Raw genomic sequence first — 26,389 nt, 5'->3', positions numbered from 1 at the left:
ACAAAAATCATGAACCTGCCATTACAGGTTTAACCAACTCAGTAATATAACAAAAACCACTTCACAAAGTAAAATCTTATCTCCTACTCTTTAACTGCATGTATACTTTCATATAAATTAACTACTAACAGCAACTAAATGGCAAATAATGTGGAATACTAGTCTGTAAGTATATTATAATTTAATAAAAACAACTGAAATGAAATTATAGAAAATCAAATAACAACATATTGTTCAGCTGTGCATTAAACAGATAAATGACATGTTCATATTACCTCCATATAAAGGCTCTCTGCAAACCCCCTGAGAGCAAATTTTGAAGAACTATATGCAGTATAACCATAAATACCAAGTAAAGCTGCCTGAGAAGCAGTTATTATAATATGTCCACTACTTCTAGCCTTCATTCCTGCCACAACAGATTTTGTAGGTTGAACAGTTCCCTTAAAATTTAAATCCATCATATACTGTAAAAAAGAAAAATCATTATAGAAAAGGATGATGAGAAACCCCTGTTTTATGTTCCTTGCATTACAAATTGTCACAAATAAAAAAAGATGTTAAATTTTTATTAAATGATTAATTCACCATTTATGCTTGAAGTGTGTGTGCGCAAGCGCTCATGTGTCTGCATGCACGTACATGCAAATATGGTAGATAAATTTTTTAGTTTAAGAAAAGCATAATGATTGACCATAATTCAAACCTAGATTTTCCAAATTAAAGATTGAGATGGTACCACTCCACCATGTAACTAGATAAACCATCTAATATTAAGCAACACAGTAAACAAGAAGAGTAACCAAAAATTAAGCAACAGCTTTGGGAACCCTCAAAATCAGCCACTCTAAAAATAAAAATGAAAAAATTAAGAGTAATAATTAACAATGTAAAATTTCAACTCTTTTTATCACCCACATCTATATTTGTTACAATAAGGCTTCTCATTATTAACAAACTAAGTGATCACGATACAGCTGTGATCAGTAGATCACTAAGTAATACACCACCATGCTACAATGATGTAATGCGTTGGAGTTCAGTAAATAAACCTCAGTTTTTGGTCATTGCAATTAGTGAATAGAATTAATGAGTATGAGGATGCTCCACTTTATTTATTAAAATTATAGAGAACTGGCTATCGAATACTAGTAATCCACCTTATATCTCAATAATAATGGCAAAAAAAGGAATTAAACAAATTTTATGGGGTAAATTATATTTAAGAAAAAACAGATAATGATGACTATGCTATGCTTGATGGTTACTTGCCACTGCAAGTCAAGACAACCTTCTTTTTGTTTTTTAAATAAGCATAAAGAAAAACAGAACATAAGTAATTAAGAAATAAGTAAGTGATATTAGGTTATATTTTTATGAGAAACCATAAACTGAATATAGTTATTATTGGTCCCTTAAACTGCATTAGCTACAGTACTTACATTATCAGCACATTACTGTAATGAAAAAATTAAGGTAAATTTTTCAAACATTATTAGTGATTTATTTTAATTTGAAATATTCCTACTTAATATAATTAATATATATAATTAATTTATGCATTTAATGAAACTACTTTGACATAAACTAACTGGACAATACAAGGGACAGCTGTTCAAAAATATCTTTTATAAAAAAATAATAATCAATTATTTTATTAATCTGAAGCTCCTTTATCATTAGAATAAGTATCAGTCACACTATTTTTAACCATTATTTCAAGGGAAATATAATTTTTTACAACTCATGATCCTCTATTAGGATCATATCAGGAAGATCATATAACTGTAAAAATTCTGTCAAATCCCTCTTTTCTAACACACCAGGAAAAACTGGATATAAAATGAACAAAAAAAGAAGAAATTAATAAAATATATATAAATTTTTTTCTTGTCTTCAGTCATTTGACTGGTTTGATGTAGCTCTCCAAAATTCCCTATCTAGTGCTAGTCGTTTCATTTCGGTATACCCCCTACATACTACATCCCTAACAATTTGTTTTACATACTCAAAACGCTGCCAGTCTGCACAATTTTTTCCTTCCACCTGTCCCTCCAATATTAAAATGACTATTCCAGGAAGCCTTAATATGTGGCCTATAAGTCTGTCTATTCTTTTAATTACATTTTTCCAAATCCTTCTTTCTTTATCTATTTGCTCTAACACCTTTTCATTTGTCACTTTATCCACCCATCTAATTTTTAACATTTTCCTATAGTATCACAATTCAAAAGCTTCTAATATTTTCTTCTCAGGTACTCTGATCGTCCAAGTTTCACTTCCATATAAAGCTACACTCCAAACATATACTTTCAAAAATCTTTTCCTGATGTTTAAATTAATTTTTGATGTAAACAAATTATATTTCTGACTGAAGGCTCGTTTCGCCTGTGCTATTCGGCATTTTATATCGCTCCTGTTTCATCCATCTTTAATAATTCTATTTCCCAAAAAACAAAATCTTCTAACTCCATAATCTTTTCTCTTCCTATTTTTACATTCAGTGGTGGTCCATCTTTGTTATTTCTACTACATTTCATTACTTTCATTTTGTTCTTGTTTATTTTCATGCGGTAGTTCTTGTGTAGGACTTCATCCATGCTGTTCATTGTTCCTTCCAAATCCTTTGTACTCTCAGCTAGAATAACTAAATCATAGCAAATCGTAGCATCTTTATCTTTTCACCTTGTACTGTTACTACAGATCTAAATTGTTCTTTAACATCATTAACTGTTAGATCTAAGTAAAGGTTAAAAAGTAACGGGGATAGGGAACATCCTTGTTGGACGCCCTTTCATATTACGGCTACTTTCTTATGTTGTTCAATTATTACTGTTGCGATTTGGTTCCTGTAAATGTTAGCAATTGGTCTTCTATCTCTATATTTGAACCCTAATTTTTTTTAAATGAGGAATATTTTATTCCAGTCTACGTTATCGAATGCCTTTTCTAGGTTAATAAATGCCAAGTATGTTGGTTTGTTTTTCTTTAATCTTCCTTCTACTATTAATCTGAGTGCTAAAATTGCTTCCCTTGTCCTATACTTTTCCTGAAACCAAATTGGTCTTCTCCTAATACTTCTTCCACTCTCCTCTCAATTCTTCTGTACAGAATTCTAGTTAAGATTTTTGATGCGTGGCTAGTTAAGCTAATTGTTCTGTATTCTTCACATTTATCTGCTCCTGCTTTCTTTGGTATTATTACTACAACTCTCTTTTTGAAGTCTGATGGAACTTCCCCTTTTTCATAAATATTACACACCAGTATATATAATCTATCAATCACTTCCGCACCTGCACTGTGCAGTAACTCGACAGGTATTGTCTATTCCAGGAGCCTTTCTGCCATTCAAATCTTTTACTGCTCTCTTAAATTCAGATTCAGTATTGTTTCTCCCCTTTCATCCTATTTGACTTCCTCTTCGTCCTTTATAACACCATTTTCTAATTCATTTCCTCTGTATAACTCTTCAATATATTCCACCTACCTATCGACTTTGCCTTTCTTATTATATATTGGTGTACCATCTTTGTTATATCTATATTACTGCATTAACATATAAACACATTATTAGATTTTTATTTATGTACCCGAAAATTTTTCTTAACTTTTCTGTATGCTCTGTCTATTTTACCAATGTTCATTTCTCTTTCCACTTCTAAACACTTTTCTTTCGCTAGTTTGCACTTCCTGTTTATAGTATTTCTTTGTCGATAGTTCTTTTTACTTTCTTCATCACTAACATTCTTATATTTTCTACGTTTATCCATCAGTTGCAATATATCGTCTGAAATCCAAGGTTTTTTACCAGTTCTCTTTGTTCTGCCTAAGTTCGCTTCTGTTGATTTAAGAATTTCCTTTTTAATATTCTCCCATTCTTTCTTCTACATTTTCTACTTTATCTTTTTTAATCAGACCTCTTGCGATGTCCTCCTCAAAAATCTTCTTTACTTCCTCTTCCTCCAGCTTCTAAATTCCACCGATTCATCTGACACCTTTTCTTCAGGTTTTTAAACCCCAATCTACATTTCATTAATACTAAATTATGGTTGCTATCAATGACTGCTGGGTAAGTTTTGCAGTCAACGAGTTGATTTCTAAATCTTTGCTTAACCATGATATAATCTATCTGATACCTTGCAGTATCACCTGGCTTTTTTCATGTGTTCATTCTTCTATTGTGATTTTTAAACTGGGTGTTGACAATTACTAAATTATACTTCGTGCAAAACTCTATAAGTCAGTCCCCTCTTTCATTCCTTTTGTTCAGCCCATATTCACCCACTATATTTCCTTCCTTGGCTTTTCCAATGCTTGCATTCCAATCTCAAACTATTATTAATTTTTCATCTCCTTTTACGAGTTTAATTGCTTTGTCAATTTCTTCATATACACACTCTACCTCATCATCACCATGGGCCTTTTATCCTTATTAGAATGATTCTATCGCTATGCATTTTGAGATACTCTACTCTCTTCCTTATCTTTTCGTTCATTATGAAACCTACTCCTGCCTGCCCATTATTTGAACCTGAGTTAATTATTCTAAAATCACCTGACCAAAAGTCGTTTTCATCTTCCCACCAAACTTTGCTAATTCCTACTACATCTACATTTATCCTATCAATTTCCCTCTTTAAATTTTTTAATCTACCAACCTTTTTTTGACTTCTAACATTCCACGCTCCGACTCGTAGAATGTTATTTTTTAATTTTCTGGTGACCCCTTCCTTAGTAGTCCCCATCCGGAGATCCGAACGGGGGACTAATTTACCTCCAGAATATTTTACCAAGGAAGGCTATATGAAAATGCAAAGAGTTACATTTTCTTGGAAAAAAAGCACCTGTAGTTTTCCATTGCTTTCAGCTGCGCAGAACTCAGAGGATTGAGTGATTTTGATATGGCCGTTTAACTCGTCCTGACCTACGTCCTTAACAACTACTGAAGAGCTGCTGCCCCTATTTCGGGAATCATGTCTTAGTTTGGCTCTCAACAGATACCTCAGATATGGTTGCACCTTCGGTAAAACTATTCTGTATCACTGAGCACTCAAGCCCTCTCACCAACGGCAAGGTCTCATGATTCATAGAGGGAGAAATAAATAAATACATATATATATACACACATACACCAAATTAAAGCCCACCCTGTTTTATGTTATTTTTAAAGAACTTGTAGCAAGAAATTTTCATTACAAAGAAGATTAAAGGAAAACGTGTTTTTTATTGTGCTGGCAATTTCTAAGCTCTACAATTTTGGCAAAACAATTTTCTGCAAAAAAAATTAATTTACAAATTAAATTAACTTATTTTACAATATGGACTTCTATCTTAATCCATATCATATTTCAGACGGTGATTTTTTCAAAGATATTAGGCCTTTTAAAATAAAATATTTTCAGTTCCAGTTACCATATCAAATGATTTTTTTAACAGAAAATAAAAAGAATGTTTTGTGTAAAATTTAACATAATATTAATCAAGAAACCTGGAAAAAATTGTATTTTACATTGTGTGAACTGTTGGTGGTACATATAGGTAAATAAAGTAAACAATGCTACTGTATAAACTACAGCTGATAAATGATGGCAATATAGAAATCAACAATCATTTTAAATTATAAATATTTTGCTGTTAAAAATGTAATAGTTTTAGTATTCCTTATTGAGAATTAAAACAGATATTTAACTGAAATGTATTTTTAATATAAACAAAAATTATGTTTATGACAGTGACTACTACTATTAGTGGCGTGTGAAAAAATAAAAAAATTTCAATCATAAATATCACCTCATTATTTCAATTTGTGCACATTATGATATAAGCTCACTACCTCTTTTAATTAAAATTAAATTACATGGGTAGGATACAATCTTAGTAAAAAATTATTAAAACTGCATACAATTTTGTAATCCTCATAATCGATGAGAATTCTCCTTTTGGCTAAACAGTTTTTTTATTAGTTGCTTTATTATTATTGTTTATTTAGTTGCTGGAGGGAGATGTACTTTAGTAAAAGATTTCAGGGAAAAATAATTAAAGGAAATAAAATATATCTGCAATACTGATTGTGGGTTCCTTCTAATTAATCAATGGAAATTCTCACGAAGAGAAAAAGTAGGCGATTCAAGGTAAATAAAATTATATACTTGTCCTATATTTTATAGTACATAAAATAAAATTAAATACTTGAGTAATTTGTTATTAACGTTTAGAAAATCTTCAGGATTAGCTAAAAAAGGAATACATAGAACATTTTGAAATGAATTGGTGATGTTGACTGTTCTACAAACAAAGAAAAATAATCGCAACATTAAAAAACATGTATGGAAAAAATTCAAGATAGAAAATAATGTAACATTTTCTATAGCAGGTATATAAAATGCTACATAAAATTTTGCAAATAAGGTGAATTATGAAATAAGTTTACAGTAAATTGTATAAATAACAAAATTCAACTGTGCATATATTTTTTATATATAAATGAAATTTCTGAAAGACAAAAATATCAAAAATAAATAAACACCTTATGTAAGATTTATCTAATATTATATCTAATATAAGTATTATTATTAGATGTGCATGTATATATATATTGTATTTTTTATAATCAACTTCTTGAACCAAACTACAGAATTACAAAGTAAATGAAATGATACAACTTTTTTTTCTTTTATTTGTTCCAATAGCACTTTCGTGGGATCCTGCATCATCAGTTGTATATAAATTATACAAAATTACATATCAAACATAATTTTTTTTTTAGAATAAAATTTTGTATAATTTATATACAACTGATGATGCAGGATCCCACGAAAGTGCTATTGGAACAAATAAAAGAAAAAAAAGTTGTATCATTTCATTTACTTTGTAATTCTGTAGTTTGGTTCAAGAAGTTGATTATAAAAAATACAATATATATATACATGCACATCTAATAATAATACTTATATTAGATATAATATTAGATAAATCTTACATAAGGTGTTTATTTATTTTTGATATTTTTGTCTTTCAGAAATTTCATTTATATATAAAAAATATATGCACAGTTGAATTTTGTTATTTATACAATTTACTGTAAACTTATTTCATAATTCACCTTATTTGCAAAATTTTATGTAGCATTTTATATACCTGCTATAGAAAATGTTACATTATTTTCTATCTTGAATTTTTTCCATACATGTTTTTTAATGTTGCGATTATTTTTCTTTGTTTGTAGAACAGTCAACATCACCAATTCATTTCAAAATGTTCTATGTATTCCTTTTTTAGCTAATCCTGAAGATTTTCTAAACGTTAATAACAAATTACTCAAGTATTTAATTTTATTTTATGTACTATAAAATATAGGACAAGTATATAATTTTATTTACCTTGAATCGCCTACTTTTTCTCTTCGTGAGAATTTCCATTGATTAATTAGAAGGAACCCACAATCAGTATTGCAGATATATTTTATTTCCTTTAATTATTTTTCCCTGAAATCTTTTACTAAAGTACATCTCCCTCCAGCAACTAAATAAACAATAATAATAAAGCAACTAATAAAAAAACTGTTTAGCCAAAAGGAGAATTCTCATCGATTATGAGGATTACAAAATTGTATGCAGTTTTAATAATTTTTTACTAAGATTGTATCCTACCCATGTAATTTAATTTTAATTAAAAGAGGTAGTGAGCTTATATCATAATGTGCACAAATTGAAATAATGAGGTGATATTTATGATTGAAATTTTTTTATTTTTTCACACGCCACTAATAGTAGTAGTCACTGTCATAAACATAATTTTTGTTTATATTAAAAATACATTTCAGTTAAATATCTGTTTTAATTCTCAATAAGGAATACTAAAACTATTACATTTTTAACAGCAAAATATTTATAATTTAAAATGATTGTTGATTTCTATATTGTCATTATTTATCAGCTGTAGTTTATACAGTAGCATTGTTTACTTTATTTACCTATATGTAATCATATATATATATATATATATATATAATAATTCATATATATATATATATATATATATATATATATATATAACTATTATATTATAATAATTTTAAATAAATAATAAATAAAAAATTTAATAGAACGCCTATGCTACTCAATAATCTCACTCCAACATGTTACCATGTCACCTATTACAATTTTAAAAAAAAATCAGATTACACTCAACTACTTTAATCATTCTTATTAGGTCTAAGATTAAAATAATAAAAACCAAGAAAAAAGAGGTCTCTGGTACCTTAAAATCATCAAGCGCTGTATCCTCAAATCTTGCACAAATTGACGATCCTGCACAGTTAACGAGCATGAACACTGGACCACTATCTTCCTCTATGTTTTTAAATACCTTCTCAACTGTTTCATAATCACCCATTACATCCACTATATAAAAGAAATAATAAAACAGAGTAAGATTACATCAAATAATACCAGTAAAAATTAAATTCTAGAACTGGATACTGTAATGTACACATTCCAATTACATTACAGAATTTGCAAAGCAAAATTTATAATTTATTTATGTATATCAAATAATAAAGCAAAAACTAGGATTTAGGATGTAAAGTGATTAATCCCACACATAAAAAGGGAAATTAAACTGAAGTATCTAAAAATCTAAATAATGTATAAAAAGGAACATCATATTATTATTTCAGTAAATCAACGCAAAGATTTTGCACACATCTTTTTCACAGTGAATAAAAGATTGTGGAATCACTGTAAGTAATAAACAGATAAGTAATCTTGAATTTTAACTTTAATACAATTTAGTGGATTGTTCACAATCATTTCTTATTATATGCAACATTTAATCAAGATAGCTTTTTACACTACAGCAATAGTCTTTTATAATAGGATTATTTTCAATTCAATAAATGTTATGTTTAATATTATTTATTGACTTTCTTTAGTAACAACAGGCTGACACCAAATTAAAATTTCAGATAGATGAATTTTGTAGTACTAAAATCTGTAGAAAGTTAAACTTGATGAGAGCAGTAACAAAATAAAAAAGACAAGTGTTTAATAATATTTCAAATTACTGAAATTGAAAAACAGGTGAGACAAAGAATTAATAAATACTTTCTTATAAACAGAAGTATTTTAATAAAATAATTCTGTGATCCATTATAAAAGAAGTTGTTTTATAAAGAATATTTAATTTTTTTTAGGACAACATAAATACAAGGAAAGAAAACATTTTTAATTTACCAAATATTGTTCACATGATTCATATTTATTGGCATTAATCAAAGTTCTACAAACATTAAAAACCCATTCTAACTTTTTAAAGAAGCCACAAGATATGATATTATATTCCAGACAGGAATATACCTACAGTTATCAACATTTAATAATAATACAAATTTTGGTATTTTATTAATACACAATAAATATCTCTCAGAGCAGCTCATAGTAACTAACATAGACTTGGCATTTACCAATCACCTTGTTGCATAATTACCAAAAGATAATATCCCAATACAAATAAATACTTTCACAAGTAGGAATTTCACTGGTACATATAGTAAGAAACTCAATTTGTATACAAATCAACACATCTTGACACTTATTATTATTTAATAATAACATTAAGAAATACAACACTATACTAAACAAGTAGACACTGTACACTTGAACTCAAATGTAGATAGATTACTTTACATTTGAACTCAAATGTAAATTACTCTAAATTTGAACTCAAATGTGAAGTAGTACTTTTTGAGGACATTTTAAATATTTCCTGTAATTTTAGGTATCTTTTTTTGATTACTAAATATGAGTAAATGCAATCAAAAAGTATTTTTGTTTGTCATTCAAAATGACAAACAATACAGCTACATCATACAAATATAAAAAAAAATTAATAAATTTAACTTCAAAATCTTTTTAAAAAGTATGGGTGGTCATTCCATGTCAAATCACCCAATTTAAAATTAAATGGTTGCATGACCATTTTTGATTTTTTGTACATTCATTCCCTCATATTTCAAGAGTTCAAAACTATTTTTTTTACTTTTAAAAACGGTTTGTATGCGCTCGGTTAAATTTTACAATGCTCCGCATACCAATTTTTGAATTTTTTGGCATTTGTTTTTTCAAATATCTCTGAAATTAACTGACTCAGTCTCTAGAAACAAAAACCATTGTTTTCTACAGAAAAATTACTTCATATATTACATATATAGAAATATATTTTATTATTATTATATATACATATATTACATTATTATGTACATCTTTTTCCTTTCTTGTATATTTATGCTCTAAAATAGAGCATTTATAATGAAAAACTTAGAAATTTTGTACAGGTGTTCCATGGTGAAGGAAAGGGACATCACTTCTAACATTTATACTCTTTCTTAACCTAATTTTAGAAAGCCTATTTATAAATTTTGAAGTCTGTTGTACTCTTGCTCTATTTTTTACAAAAGATCAAGAGTGCAAGATTTTTCAAAATGCATGATTTTTGACGTCTTTCATCTCAGATGGGTAAGGTAATAAAAATTCAGAGACTGTGGTTTGAAGCCCCATAGGAGTGAAATAAACAGTAAAAATTACAACATTTATACTCAACTGATAAGAAAGATGGTCTAGTTGCTATATGCTTGAAAAATCGTAAAAATGGAAAGTATTATTTCTTCTTTTAAGAACCAGATCTTGCACTTAACGATCTTGATGATGATGATAGTGCCCTGAACATCCAAGCACATCGATAACTGATAACGTTGAAAAAGTGAAGAAAATGATTATGGAAATCATTATCAGAGACTCAGTAAGGATTACTACCTGGAAGTTCTGTGTTGTTTGTGTAAAGCATTCACATTGTTTGCGTAAAGAAAATGACCGGATTTGTGTCAAAACAATTCATGGCAATTGCACCTGCTCACACATCACTGCTTGTTTGTGAATTTTGGCCAAAAACAACAGTTATGATGCCTCAACCTCCTTATTCATTGGACATGGCCCCTGTGACATCTTCCTACTTCCCAGCTGAAAAGATCCATTGAAAGAGGAAATTTTCCCAACATTGAAGAGAAAAAGATGGAATTACTGAAAGAGCTAAATGCCATACCAGAAACTGCCTTCCAGAGGAGCTTTGAAGATTGGAAAAAGCACTGGCAAATGTATTATATGTGAAAAGGAGTACTTTGAAGGTGACAAAATCAATATTGATGAATAAAAGATTTTTTGAGAAAAACAAAAATTCTGCATATTTGTTGATTAAACCTTGTGTGAAATGGTGCATACTGAATCTATTCATTATAAAAAGTGATGTAAGACATTCTTTGATGTGACTAGTACAATTTATTGTAATCAGGTATGAAATCTCATTGTTCAATTGCTGTTGTCAATTCTAAAGATGTGGTATTTTTCTTAATAAACAAAAATTGGTTTTGAACACTTGAAATATAACAGAATAAATATACAAATTACAAAGATCAAAAATGGTCATGCAACCAGCACTGAGTGATTTGCAACAGAGTGAACCCCTACATATTTCTCTCAACAGTAAACCAGTCTTCTCATTCCATTAATGAAGAATGCTGACAGTCTTTCCTTGGTCCATAACCTTACTGCGTCTCAGTTCATTAATGAAATGGAGAAATGAATACTTTTAATATCTCTCTTTTAATTACAGAAAGAGTGAAAATCAAAGGACACCAAATTTGGTGAGCATGAAGGTGTGGAATAGGTTCAAATTTCAACTTCACAAGTGCCTCAGTAGTTGCACACAATCTGACTGAGGCAGAATTATCAGCTGTGAACTGTCAAAGCACGATACACATGTCTGCTAAGATGTTTTAATGTCTCTATGTATTGTAGTCTTATATTAATCCATTCCATTTAGTATCATGCATAATTTTGGAATCCAAGAACATTGTTAAGAATTTTTTTTCCTTAGGGTTGTTTTGAATCTTTTTGGTTACGGTAAACCACAGTGCCAATATCCCATGCTTTGCCTTTTTTCTTCTGGGTTATTGGGTATTAAAAAGGAAGTCACCTCTCTTGTCATTTCAGAAGCTATTCACAACAATCATTTCATTATTTGCTCTTTTTTGTGAGTTTCATGGCACCCACCACAACAGATTTTATAATGGCCCAATTGTGCAAGATTGAGCTGGATTCTTTTGATAAGCCTATTTGGGTGGCGATGCACTGTTGTGTAATGCAATGGTCATTTTGAATCAATTCATCCACCTTCTTTTGGTGTTTTTCATCAGTCACAGAAATTGATCATCAGTGCGAGGTTCATTCTCAATATTCACTTTACCAACTTCCAACGCACATGAATGTCTCTAGCATTATTTTTTCTGCTGTTAAAAATTCAATCTTTGCACACCGTTTTCAATGCAAAAGGTAGCAAGTGTACATAATTTTATAACAATAGTGACCGGCAGAAAACAAGAGATATGGGTCAACAAGTTCTGGAATGTTAGTAACAGGGGATGAAAGTACAAGATGACAGCACTTGTCCCTATGTGCAACATTTTGTTCTCCTGTTATGTTCTAGTAAACATTACATTTTAGTCACCTCTCATATGTTATAAACCAATTTAAGATGCTTTTATTTTCATTACTACCATGTAGTGAGCCAGGCTAGAATAATTGAATTAAAAATAGACACTGCATATTTTGTTTCATAAGTAATGTAAGAGGTCTGTACAAAAAGCATCTGACCATGTTTAAAAAACCATTTATACGGGAATGGTAAAGCTTGACAGAACCAAACATTAGAACCTCCTATCGTACACATTTTTTTTGTAATCTCATAAAGGATATCAGTTACTGACCAGCAGTCACTGTGGTGTTAATGTAACAGGTGCTTGTCACACTTACATTTTCTGTGTAAAGATACAACGCATAATGAACAACATTACTGCATCAAGCTTTGAAAAAGGATTGGTGACATAAAAAAAAGAAGAAATTCATAAGATTAAAAAAACTTTCAGAAATGCAGCTATGGGGTTATACAAAATAATGAGTGGTATAACCATTTTCAAATTGTTAAAATTCAATTAAGAGTGACTAGCTCACAGATAGGCTGTCACAAAGCCAAAATCCAAATGTTATTAACAACTTGTACAGTTTTGATAATGAAAATCATTGATTAAATTAATGTTAGCAATTAAATAAATTGGGGACGACATTGGGATTAGAAATGGTTCCATAGACTTGAGTTTAATGGATGATTTTGGCATCAGTAGAGGTGGTTATGAAATTTGTGCCAAATTTAATTTAATTATGACAAGCAAAGTTACTTTTGCTTTAACAATGATTATGATTTGATTATGTACAAGAAATTTTGGAGCCTACAAGTACTGAAATGGTGATCCTCAATTGCCTTCAGACTATAACTAGTGATAATTTTTGGATAAATGGATACAATCCACAAAATCAAAGCTCAGTATTTACATTGGGAGTCATCATCATCCCCAAGGTGAAAGAAAACAAGATAATGAAGAGCAAAGAAAAAGTGATGATTGTTATTTTTTTACTACTGTATGAATACAAACCAAAAGGCAAAACTAACAGTAACAGTACTACCTGGAAGTTTTGTGTTGTCTTTATGATGCAGTTTGGTGGAAGAAATACAACTGTTGCACCACAATAATGCACCTGCCTGTTCATCACAGCTAATCCAAGATCTCTTGATAAAGCTTGGAATTCCTCAGATTAGCAAGGCTCCTTGTGATTTTCTATTTGTTTCCCAACCAGAAGAAGGTGCTGAAAGAATCCCTATTTGACTGTCAGGAGGACATAATAACAAACACAAAACTAAAGCTAGCAGCCATTCCACATGAGAAAATAAACTTATGATAATTTTACTTGATTTATTTCATGAAATAAAATCTAATATTACAAATAACCACCAACAATAACATTGCAACACTATTAATCAATTAAAATATTACGCATACAGTGATGTACACAGTTGTAAATATTTTGATGTTAATAAAAATAACTTTTTGATATTTCAATTTAAAATAATGATCTCCTGTAATTTCCACTTTTGTTTTTCATGAACAATGAAATCAATGAATATGTAATCACTAACTTTTATCGATATAATAAAATACACAGATCCTCTACTTATTTTTATTTAAATTAAATTTCTTATTAAAAACAAAATTTTATATTACTTAAAACAATTAAACTTTTTATTCTACTTTTTAAATTACTAACATCAGAAAACTGATAACTTACATGAAACGGCATTAATTGTCTGTGATATTGTCTGGTCCTTAGAATTCTGAATACAAGCATTTAGAACTTCTTGTTTTGCAGCATTTAACCTAGATTGATTTCTAGCAATAATTGTTACATTAGCACCTCTTGCTGCGGCTTGAATTGCTATACTTTTACCGATTCCACTCGAACCACCTGTTACCTGGTAAACGTAAAGAAATAAGTACATTAACTGAAAATTTTATCACATTTCTCAAAAATCCACTTATTACAATAAATTAATAAGTAAAATTATTTACTTTTTAAACATTTTAATGCAACAATAAAAGATTAAAAGTAGAAATAAGAAGTATTCTGCAGTTTAAGTTTTGCAACCATTTGTTTGATTTTCATGATTAGAATGGTTAAGTAACTGGTTCTTAAGGAATGAGGTCAGAATAGATTTTCAACACAAGTAAGTTACTTAACCTTACCCTTATGAATACATAATCATAAGCTACAGAAAATAATGCATCAACAAATATTTTCTAACATGCTATACTGTAAGATATTGCATGTTGGAAATATTGAGATTTTAATGTACATTAAATGCCATCCTGGTCAGGCATGGCATTTTTACATGCTACAAAATTGCAATTTCATCTCATCCTGCCTCTAAAGCAATATCTAATGATGGTCACAACGGTTTAAAAAAAAAAAAATTGCATATGTATAACTTTCCTGCCTCACTTTATTTAGTCTTCAATAATGGTGAAATTAATCACTGGAATTTGCAACTGTCATTGAGGTTGGATGTGTACACATTAATGTTAAATGGGCTTCCAGTTATAATGCTAGAGTATACTTACTTTATATATCTTTATTATTTTTACAAAATACTGTATACATTAATTTTATATACTATTAGTATGAAGTAATAATAAAAACAAATATTTCTATTTTTATTACAGCTTAAAACACAAAATTGTAATAAATATTAGTTTTTCATTCAGTTTTTGGCGTCTGACATAGGTTACATAATTTCCATATCTATTAGAAACAGATATGGAAATTATAAGCCAGATACAAATTCTTACAAAATTGATGAAAGATGAGTGGAGAAGATCAATAAATGTAGAGAAAATGACAATTTGAAGAATTTCAGTGACTGCAACATTAATCAACTGCAACAATTATTCCATCTTAATATGAAGACTATGATCCAAGTAACATGTTTTAAAGATCTTGTAGAAATTTTTCAACAGAAGAAGCAACAAAAAAAAAACTAATTCTTAGGGAGTTTCACTTCACAAATTAATTAATGCAAGAAGATATTTTAATATTTTTCATGGCAGTTTTAATAGGAAAACTGGTCATATATGATAAAAATATAAATTCCACAAATATCTGCAAAGTGGCTACAAAAGGAGATAAAAATCATACAGGTTTGTAATCCAAAACACATGAGCAATTACAAAATCAAAGAAAAAACTATTAAATAAATAATACAATTCTTAATGACAATGGTTTTAATGAACTAAATGGATTATTTGCCTTATTTATTTTTTCTGATGGATGACAGAATTATTTGTCATCAGATGTTTTGTTTAATACAATGTCAGAGTAGGATAAATCTTTTTAATTGTAGAAACATTGATCAGAGAAGCACAAATGAAGCCCAACAATCTGAATATAAACTTGGTCTGATAAAATATTATGCTATGATTCACTGATGAAAAAGTTGTAAAACCATCAAATGTCATCAAGTTCTTACAATACAAATTACAAGGAGCTTGTGGTTTTTAAGAAAGGGCAGTTCATAAGAAATTCCTTGAGATGAACCACTTAATCGCACAATACTTGCAGATTATACTGAGAATTAATTTCACAAAAAAAAAATTTTGGTACTTACGTATTAACGCCACTGCAGCAGAAGTTGCGCTAATGCGCCAATAAAGAGCAATCTACCCTTACGTAAATATAATATATAAACATATATATACATATTTAAAGATATAAACATGAAAATATAGTCTAACCAAACTTAACCTATGCTCGCTAACATTGACTAATCAACAGTAATGTTTTTATTATTTAAGTAATAATTAGGTTAACCCACCGAGGTTGGTCTAGTGGTTAACGCGTCTTCCCAAATCAGCTGATTTGGAAGTCGAGAGTTACAGCGTTCAAGTCCTAGTAAAGCCAGTTATTTTTACACGGATTTGAATACTAGATCGTGGATACCGGTGTTCTTTGGTGGTTGGGTTTCAATTAACCACACATCTCAGGAATGGTCGAACTGAGAATGTACAAGACTACACTTCATTTACACTCATACATGTCATCCTCATTCATCCTCTGAAGAATTATCTAAACGGTAGTTACCGGAGGCTAAACAATTAAAAGAAAAAAGTAATAATTAGGTTAGGTTCAGCTCTTGATTGCAGTTGTGTTTTTCTTGTTCCGAGTATTCGTGGTTATTATTGCAGTTTTGTTAATAGTTCTGTTGTTCGCTTTTAGTTGTTTGGTGATGTTAGTAGTTTTAAATGTTAGATGCAAATATTACCCCAAAATTAAAACCGTTCAGATGGTAGCACAATTTATTCTGACAATTGGTTACCAAACAAATAGAAGGATTCCTACATGCTAGTTAATCATAAATACAATTTTATTGATCCTGATACAGGAGTTTCGGCCCATTTTCCACCGAAATCCGATTGACTACTTTGTTTTTAAATAAAGCTGTAGCTGCGGTGGCGTTAATACGGAAGTACCAAAATTTCAAAAGAAACCTCATAATAATAAATCATTATGTGGTAATAAATATCCTCAGAATTATACACAATGACTTAACAGAACCTACAAAAATAACTTAAAGCACACATTCAATAGACATGTAGAAAGTTCAGTTTAGAATATTAATGAGCTAATTACCAATATAATGGGGCATATGGTACAATGACATCAATAATGAAAGAATCTCTTCTTTACAATTCTAACTGTTGAAAAATTTCTCAATGCCTCAAACTGTTGACACCATAGAGGATAAATAAGAATTATCAACAGTTTTATCAAAATTCAACTGAATTATCAAAAGTGTCAGTGATACATGATGTTTCAATGTACAACTTTTTACCTAACGTTAAACCATTTAGATTAAAATATGCGATTTTTATTTTATATCTGTATTTTTCAGCATAATGATAATTCCTTCGGATCAGTTAGGCAAATTAACACAACTTAAAGGCAATTTTATATTATTAATTTGAGTATACTTTTGTAGTCAAGAGATAAAATTTACAAGTACATTTTAATTTCGCAAACCTGTTTATATATTTTTTTTTTTCACTCAAAATTGACAATTATCCATAACTTATCTATTTTATCAATATTATCAAACTATTTTTTCTTTTAATACTCTCAATTGAACTAAAATATTAATAAGTGCCTATTCCTACTATTAGTCTAACTTTTCACTTAAAAATAAATTGCGTAATTAAATGTAAACTTTTATTTTACAAGACAGAATTTGAAATATGATAACCAAACCTTGAAACTGCAACTGCTATCAATAAAGTTCTGGAATTAAAAATACATTCTGATTCAAACAAAAAAGCATTAAAAGTAAAAACGTATACTTAAAAACAACCAACCACAACATGTTTATCGATCAATGCGGTTTTACGCTTCGCTCTTCCAGTAAAAAAATTAATCATGTACATTACTAACGAAACCAATACCACGAATCCCATGACAGATAAAACAGTAGCATAAAACGTGCCGATAAAAATTTCAAACAGGCTATCAAGATTAAAAATTTCCATTATTAACAAGATTAATTATACACTAATCTATTAACACCATAAAAAGATTAAACCGAACCTCAAATAATTACTAGCACACTTATCGTTAATCTGCAACAATCGGTTTTGACGAGACATTACCGGTACTTTGAGAAGAATGTAGCATCGATAGCAAATTACATCGATACGTCAACAACGTTTTCGTTTATAACACACACTATTAAATTAGCGTTGAACATGTAATGTTTTTCGAGAAAAATAGTAAAAAGCACATTTTATAGTGTTTGACTGTTCGGTTGTGAGCAGCCTGCCAGGTCTGTCGTTTAAATTGCATTAAGACAAAACGAAAAATATTAGTCATGACCGTCCGGTTCTAGTTGGCTGTATACATAACTGATAATACAGCAATAGTCTTAAATTTTTAAACCGAGCCGTGACGTCATGTAGTTTTCAATGCACCCTACACTGTTGCGAAACAAAATTCATGAAAATGAAATATGCAAAATATAATTATTTTCCTTAAATTGGTTTATTTTAGCCCAGATTTCACTTTTAAATATAATGAACATTTATTTTTCTATTGAGTTTAAAGAGTTATGTACTTATATTGCCTAAAAATTTCAGATGAAATTTATTTCGGAAGTAGAAATATTTGGCTAAATAAATAGCACTAAACTAGTAAAACAGTACTGTGTTGCTGACGTTTTCTTTTTAAGTTAGTTACAGTATCAAAAATGCATCTTATGAAAATTAAATAGTTAAATAATTATGTCAAATGATAAATGCCTGCCTATCAGGAAAAGAAGCACATTACAAGAATCCTTGCATTTTATTTCATTAAAGATATTTTATATCGATTATCAAGTTTAAATACAGATAACTGCACTAATTGTTTATTTTTAAAAAAAAGTGAAATAAAAGCATTGTTCAGAACAGTACTACACTGCACAATATTTCTAAAAGAATGATGTTAAGTCCTGTTTTCATTATTTAAAAACCTTACTTTCTAAATAATTTAACTTGAAACTGAGCTTCTAAACTTTTTAAAAACTATAGTGCATCTTCTTTTTCAGTGATGTTATTAATGACACTCACACTAAGTACAATAGATTATATAACAAAAAAACAATACACAGCAATGTGAGGGTCGTAAGTTAAACTGCAGTGATTACACTAAATCACATAAACCAGACTCCATATATATATATAAAATACTCATACAAACACTATATGCAACATAGTTAACTTTTACAAATTATATCATAGAAACTAGATATTAATCACAAATTATGTCATAAAAAATATTAACCAGCAAATTTTGCATATGTCAAAGCAAGCACTGGATCTCACTTTTTCTCACCTGTTATTTCATCCATGTCATTAATGTACATAAAAATCAGGTAGAGGTCATAACACAAGTGAGTCAGAGAACTTGACTGATTAAAGCAAAATAGGTTGACAATGATGACATATAGGTGGGAATTAGATTGACTGTGACACATACTGGATGTTATTTCAGTAATGATGGACAATGAATTGCTATACACCATATGTTTGAAATAAAACTTACTCTTAAAATGGTGACTTGGTAGTGATTATGGAGTGATTATTTTATTGGGATTTAAATATTGCATATCATGGTGCATTTATTTATTGCAGCTAGCTGCAATAAATAAATGAAGTTGTGGATAAATCAATTCTGATCCACCAGTTCTGCAACAAAAAGCATACCAGATCCTGTTCACTTTGTGAGAACCTGTCAGAATAGAAGAATTGTATAAAAACATTTTCAAAAGTTTGGACAACAATAAGGAGCCCTTAACTTTCAACCAGAAATAACACTGCTGTTCTTTATTTATCACACAGTATTGTTAGAAAAATTTTGCATAAGGATTTGAATTTTCATCTGATTAAAATGATATTGGTGAGAGAATTTTCTTAAATTATTCAAGAATGAAATGATCCTGCTAGTGATGAAGTGAATTTTCATTGAATTAGAACACAGTGAAAAAAAAAATGATTGTTACTGGTCTGATTTTAATCTCCAGCAGACCATCACATTCTTCCTCTTTATAGTGCACATGCAGCTGGTGTGTTATGGCAGGTTTTGGAAACATAGGCCCTGTTTTTTTGAAAAGGAAGGACAAGCAGTAATGCATACTTCTACAATGCATACAAGAGTATTACAAGAATTCCTTGCTCCTGAACTGTATCACCATGGGATTGAGTTAAGTTTGCATTTAGAATCAATAAAGATGGAAAAAATTGTATGTGCCTATTCTAGACCTAGATTTATTCTTAGAAATGGTAAACCAATCTTGTTAGTAACATTTAATGAATAACTTGCAATCTTCAACATGATCTTGGTCTGTCAGTAGGTTAGAATACCGCCAAGATTATTATTTTTTTTTTATTTTTGTGGGACATCCTACAACAAACAAAAAAAGGTTAAATTTATTTATGAAGTACAATAACAATTTGTGGTTTATATTTCTGGCAATTGCAGATTACATTTTATGTAAATGCATAAGATTACATCTTTTTTTTTTTTTTTATGTAAATTTTACTCTTGAAAACTATTATTTATGTTGTTTGTAGCAGAGACTTAGTTATCACAAATAAGAAATCATGTAAGTAAATTATTAAAATGAAAAATACTGCAGATTTCATTTAACTAAGATACAAATAGTTTAGTTGCAGTGTGAGACCATGAAAATGATGCTGTTGTATTGTTTTGTAGTATAGGTCAATGAAAAAAAACATTCACTTTTTTCTTCAGTTTATAATTATTTTTGTGACTACATTAAATATACCAGTACTAGAATGCTTTCTGCCAAGAATAAATTTTTTTATTGTGTTTAATTTATCTTTTAAAAAATTTGTAGAGCCGAGTAAATTTATTTAAATAAATGTTTATATTAAAAAACACATTAATCTGTGAATTTACTCTTCAGCTCTTTGTATATAGTGATTTTTTATTGTTTCTAGTTCAAAACATTAAATCGTGCAATTCAGTCTAATTTATTTACATTGATTATGTCTTTGATTTTCATTAATTATTTTATTAATGGAAATAGTATAAAAAAGTAGTTTTACAGTGCAATACAAAAATAGTTTTTTACTACTGCTTTTTCTGTAACTAGAATATATCGGTCTGTCTATACTTATTTATCAAATAAATATGGTTATGAAATAGGTTTACCATACTTGTTTGGGTCCAACCCAGGACATATTTTTGAAATTACTTAAAAGTCTTTACAATTTACTGAAACATTAAATTCTATTTATTCAGTTGTATTTTTCACTAGACATGACTTTTTTCAGAAATGGTTTGTTTGTTTTAATTACATCATAAAATTCACAACAAGAAAGTTCTGAATTAATTTTAACATTTAGCAGATGTTTAACAGTAGATTTGAAGTACACCCCTTTCTGCACACCAAATGTTTCACCTAAGTGAAAAAACTCTCTCAACTGGAGCAGATGTCCTAGGCAAAGGCATTGCAAACTTAACCATTTTAAAATATTGCAACATGAAACATCAGTCTTTTGAAATATCTTAAGAATTGCTTTCCAATAGTATCTGGTACTTTTTTGGAACTTGAACCACAACCAAATTCAAATTATTCAGTAATTCAAATTTTGGATTTGAATTACTTGGTTCAACAGTGTAGGTTAATCAAACAGGTCTTCAATATTTATGGAATCTTTTATAATTTCATTAAAACTTATGAACTCTCTTCTAAATCAGACCAGGCAGTTTGTAAATTTATCCACTGAAACTTACTACTTATGTAGTTTATCAAAATGGTTCTCCACAACTCTTAAGTATCGATACTAGAATTATAAAAATTGTCTACGCTTGAGAAGAATTTTTGTTCTTGAACATCATTTTTTTCTTTTAGAGTGCATAACAATTCTTTGACAGAAGATGGTATAAATTTGTGGATTTTATTTTCTGATGTTGACAAATTAATTCAGAATATGTCTGAAATGCTTCTGTTGCTGTGATAGAATTAGCTTCCAATTTCAGAACTAACATTATTAAATAACTAAAGATTACCATATACAAATTTCAAAAATAGTTCACTTTCTAGATTTTCAAAAAATCAAGTAATTTTGGGCATTTATCACAAGATAAGAAGTATGATTTTAGGCCATCAAAAATGGAAAGAATTCTTTCTATTGCAGGTAACAAATTAAGAAACCTTGTGCTGCTATGAGATAATACTTTTTTGTAATCTGTTTCCACAAATTCACAGAACTCTTTAAGTTTTGTTACTCTTACTGTATATATGTGAAAATATTTATAAATTTTTATAACAATAACTTCTATGTCCAAGTGTAGAGAATCACATGCTGCTTATACTGAATTTGGTACAATGTGGGCTGAACAACCAATTCTTAAAATAGGTTTTCTAAATTACTTTGAACTTTTCTGAATATATTTTCATATCCCTTTCTCTTCACACCACCAAAATTACTGTTAGTGTTGTAAGTAGTATAATAAACCAAATTTTCTTTGTATTTTTTCACAGCTTGCAAAATTTACTGATTCAAAATTTGAGAAGTTTAACCTGACACTTCATCAAAATTTAAAAGTTTATCTTGAATTCCCTCCTCCAGACTGAAATATCTTACAACAATCGGAACAAGTTTTACTTCACTTCTGTGTGAGCTATCCATTGTTAATGTTACATAATTGTTTTCCAAAGAATGCAACACATTATGAAATATAAATAGTGAAATAGCATTAACAATAATTGGCTCGGTTTTGGTTCTAGCAGGTAAAAATTTTGGGTCATATAACTTTTTAACCAGTTTATAACTGGAGTCTGATATTTTTAAACTGAGTTCGTGTCTAGCAGTGTGGTATGAAAATGTTAGTAGCACACTCCAGATCACTGTTATTGTTATTCCATCTTTTGCTTTAAAAAAATTTCTTATGTTTGCTGAAGTAGTAGCATTAATATCACTTCTATGTTTAGCTGTTTTCATGTGGTCTTCAATATCACCCTTTCCTTTATGTGTAATAGAAACTTTTTCAGTACATAGTGTGCAATAAACACGTTCATTATTACTGTCTTTACACAGTTTCAAAAATTTGTATTCCTGTTGCATGTTAAACACACATTTTTTTGTCCATTGCTAAACAATGAGACAAAAAAAAATTAGAGATAAAATTATCAATAAAATGTAGACGAATTACTTTGCACACGAAAATAACAAAAACACATTGCCCCTGTTGTGTTACCAAATGACTAAGAAAAAAGTTATGGTGAGACTGGCAGCCACGCCTCTGTCAAAATGTCAGATGTCAGTGCTTGCTCTAAGGTCGGCTGAGAGATGCACAGCTGTAAAAGAATGTTTAAAAACGTGATGTTGAACATATAGATCTAAAATTTTTAAAATCAATCGACAGTCATAAAATTCTCAAACCCCGGACATTTTTGCAACCCCGGACGGCACAAAAAAACCAGGACTGTCCAGGCTAATCCCGGACATATTGTAAGCCTATTATGAAATCATATTTTGGTGGATGGTACAATCTCTGCCATTCATCTAAAAGATTCTGGATTAAAATACCAGCTCAGGCTTAACATTTTTCATGGCTACAAAATTAAGACTGCTCTTTAATTTTATTGTTTTTTGTTATGGAAAATTATATATACTTCACTTGAACCTAATGCTTCATCATCTGTGGTTTTGCATTAGAAATGTGTTTTCAGACATGGTATAACTGCATTTGAAGTAAACCTTTTCTTCATTGCATCTCCAGTGGTATTCAATAAGTTTTTCTGATTAATTAAGTAAAGCGAACAAGATGGTTGGCAGCTTTATATCAGTATAGTTAGAAGGTGGTTTTTATCTGATTTTTTTGTTGTTTTTGAGCAATTTTTGTCTTTGCTTTTGTTAAATTCAGGTTTAAAATAATCCTGTAAAATTTGTTTAGGTTTTCATAACCTAAAACCAAGCTTGTATACTAGAATAATAGCTCTTGTCTAATTCTAACTGGCTTTACAGAGAAATCAAATTCGCTTTTTCCTTTAGAGTATGACTCACACTGTCAAAATCAAAATTCAGTTAGTCATGAATTGTCTAAATAAATCTAGTAATGCATTATATTTGTATGTCTCACAAGTTTAGTTTCATACTGTCTTGCCTCCTTGTTATTCTTGTGCATCATAAATCATCTACTGAAATAATAATGAATTTTAGATGATAGTGTATTTTGAAATTATTAGGTAATAAGGTGGGGTAATAATATGAATTATGTGTTTAATGTTGTATAAGTAAACTTTGCATTATGTCATTCGATATAGAAATCATGTTACCCCTTTTGAGAAATTGAAAATGAGATAAAATCTGATATGAAAGAAATTGTTGAAAAAGAAATAAGTAACTTAAATATCTCTGGTTTTACAGAAGAGCAGAATAAAAAGATAAAGGGTTAACCAAGGAAAGTGTTTTTTACAGGAGATGATTAACAAGCAGCAGAAAGTGCTAGATTCCATACAATGACAATATATTTTGGTGTTTTATGGTATCACTGAGGTGGAAGGTGGAAATCTGGATGGTTTGAAAAGCTATATTGTTGATTTGCATAAAAATGTTAGGGGTATGAAGTAAACTGAAATAGAACTTATTGTGTTGGGAGAATCGGGAGAATAAATGTTAAATTAATCTGGTATCGGCATGTTATAGCTTCCTTTGGGTCTATTAACAAGAAAGGAATAATTTTACGCAATGGAATAAAACTAAAGGTAAGAAGATTTTTTTTCTTAGGACTATGTTGCAGAGATGCGTGAGAAACATAAAGTATTGATGGATATTACATGTAAGGTGCATGAGTAAGACAATCTTCTAGGTTGCGTCAAAGTGGACTTCTTGTGGATAGAATATTTTTAAAAATATGATGACCTTGTGGAAATATACATAAATGAAGCCAAAATGGCAATGGATACAAATTTTATGGAGGAAGAGGTTAAAAAGAGGAAAAGGCATCTATTAAAAATAATGACAAAAGGGAAAAATGTCAAATGTAGCCAAATTTTTTATTTGCAGAACTGATCCTGAAGGTTCTTCTGAGTCAACAGAAGCTTAAGAATAACCCTAACACCCATAACTATCTTGATTATTTAAGTATTGTAGCGTATATTACTGGTATAAAGGATAAATTGTATAGAGTTTCAATGCTTTTAGAAAACCACAATGTTTTTTCTATTTGATACTTTTATGTCAGAAGAAAAGTATTTTAAGTTTAAGGATATTTTTGTTATTTATCATGTAAAATGGATACCTGCCTAAAAACATCTCACTTTGGAAGAGCAAGTTAAGGCTCCTTTTTTCCGTAAAGAAGGGGGGAAAATGCAGTTCTGTGTTAAAATTTTGTAAAACATTGAATATCGAAGTTGTGGAAGCAAAATGTAAATATGAAGTTGTGTGTACTTTGCTGATGAATTAAGTTGTAATGCTTGAAACAAGAATTTTATACACAAAAATTTTTTTCTGAACATGCAAACATGAATGAACTCTAATTAGAAATTTTAATGGGAGAGTAAATAATATGCAATTTACTGACAAAAACATGATCACAACCATCCATTATCTATTGCAGTTTTCGAGAAACTCTAAGGATTTGGGACTAAATGCAAGTAGGAAATATTTGTTACTATTTTTTTTGAATTTAGAATTTAGTTCTACTGAATTGCTAGATAAATGGAGACACTGATGATGAATTTACTTTTATTAGAGCTTGGGGTTCACAGATTATCAACTTGTGTGTTGTGTCAATACATTTGTTAATATTTATAGATCATTTGAAGTTTGTGTTGCAAATTATTCATGCAAAAGAATTCTTATCAGGATAAAATAAAACCGACGGGACAAGATAAAACACTGGGTAAATGACCCTCTTTAGGATATAAGATGCATAACTGATATTATTTTAAACTACAATTAAACAAAATTTTGGCATCAATAATTTAGTGTTTAAAAAAAAACTGGTTTAATTTTAAATGTTATAATAGCAGAAAGGAGATTTATTGCTTGTAACAACTATACAGAAGAACTACAACTATATGTTTTGGCTGCCATTAAAAGTAAAAGTTTGATGAATAATGAGCGTTACAAGAAAATATATGAGGAGAACAAGAAAACGTACTGGGAAGACTGTACTAACTGCCTTAAGGAAGTTAGAGATTCAGGTGATTTTTGGAAGCTGGTCTGGAGTTAAAAATAAAATGTTTTTAATTGATAATAGTATTTCAGTAGCTGATTGGATGTGTTATTTGGGAGAAAATTCCAAAAGTCACTTCATATAAAGTATGTTACACACAAGTACTAAATGAGGTTTTAGGTGCCTGGTATTCTTAAAGTTATGAAAGTCAATAA

The 26,389-nt window shown here is 29.3% G+C and overlaps 1 protein-coding gene across 4 annotated transcripts in view; it reads right to left on the bottom strand.

Annotated features, from left to right (window-relative positions):
* Kdsr (3-ketodihydrosphingosine reductase) overlaps positions 1 to 18,380 on the bottom strand; it is a 67,464-nt gene extending 49,084 nt beyond the window's left edge. For 2 of the 4 annotated variants that reach the window (XR_012757971.1, XM_075377253.1), the window contains exons 1-4: positions 17,846 to 18,376; positions 14,232 to 14,415; positions 8,260 to 8,402; positions 276 to 467 (exon numbers count right to left, since the gene is read on the bottom strand). Coding sequence is in view for 2 of the 4 variants with exons in the window: in XM_075377253.1 (XP_075233368.1) it covers positions 276 to 467; positions 8,260 to 8,402; positions 14,232 to 14,415; positions 17,846 to 18,016 (690 nt within the window). In the remaining 2 variants the exon portion in view is untranslated. Of the gene's footprint in view, positions 1 to 275; positions 468 to 8,259; positions 8,403 to 14,231; positions 14,416 to 17,845 lie in introns of all 4 variants that reach the window. The other 2 variants (XR_012757969.1, XM_075377265.1) reach the window with 2 other exon arrangements.
* Positions 18,381 to 26,389: the final 8,009 nt, after the last annotated feature.

The sequence above is a fragment of the Lycorma delicatula genome, chromosome 1 (assembly GCF_047948215.1).
Source record: "Lycorma delicatula isolate Av1 chromosome 1, ASM4794821v1, whole genome shotgun sequence".
NCBI lineage: Eukaryota > Metazoa > Arthropoda > Insecta > Hemiptera > Fulgoridae > Lycorma > Lycorma delicatula.
The sequence above is the reverse complement of the archived record's forward strand: the minus strand, read 5'-3'. Positions and strand labels throughout refer to the sequence as shown.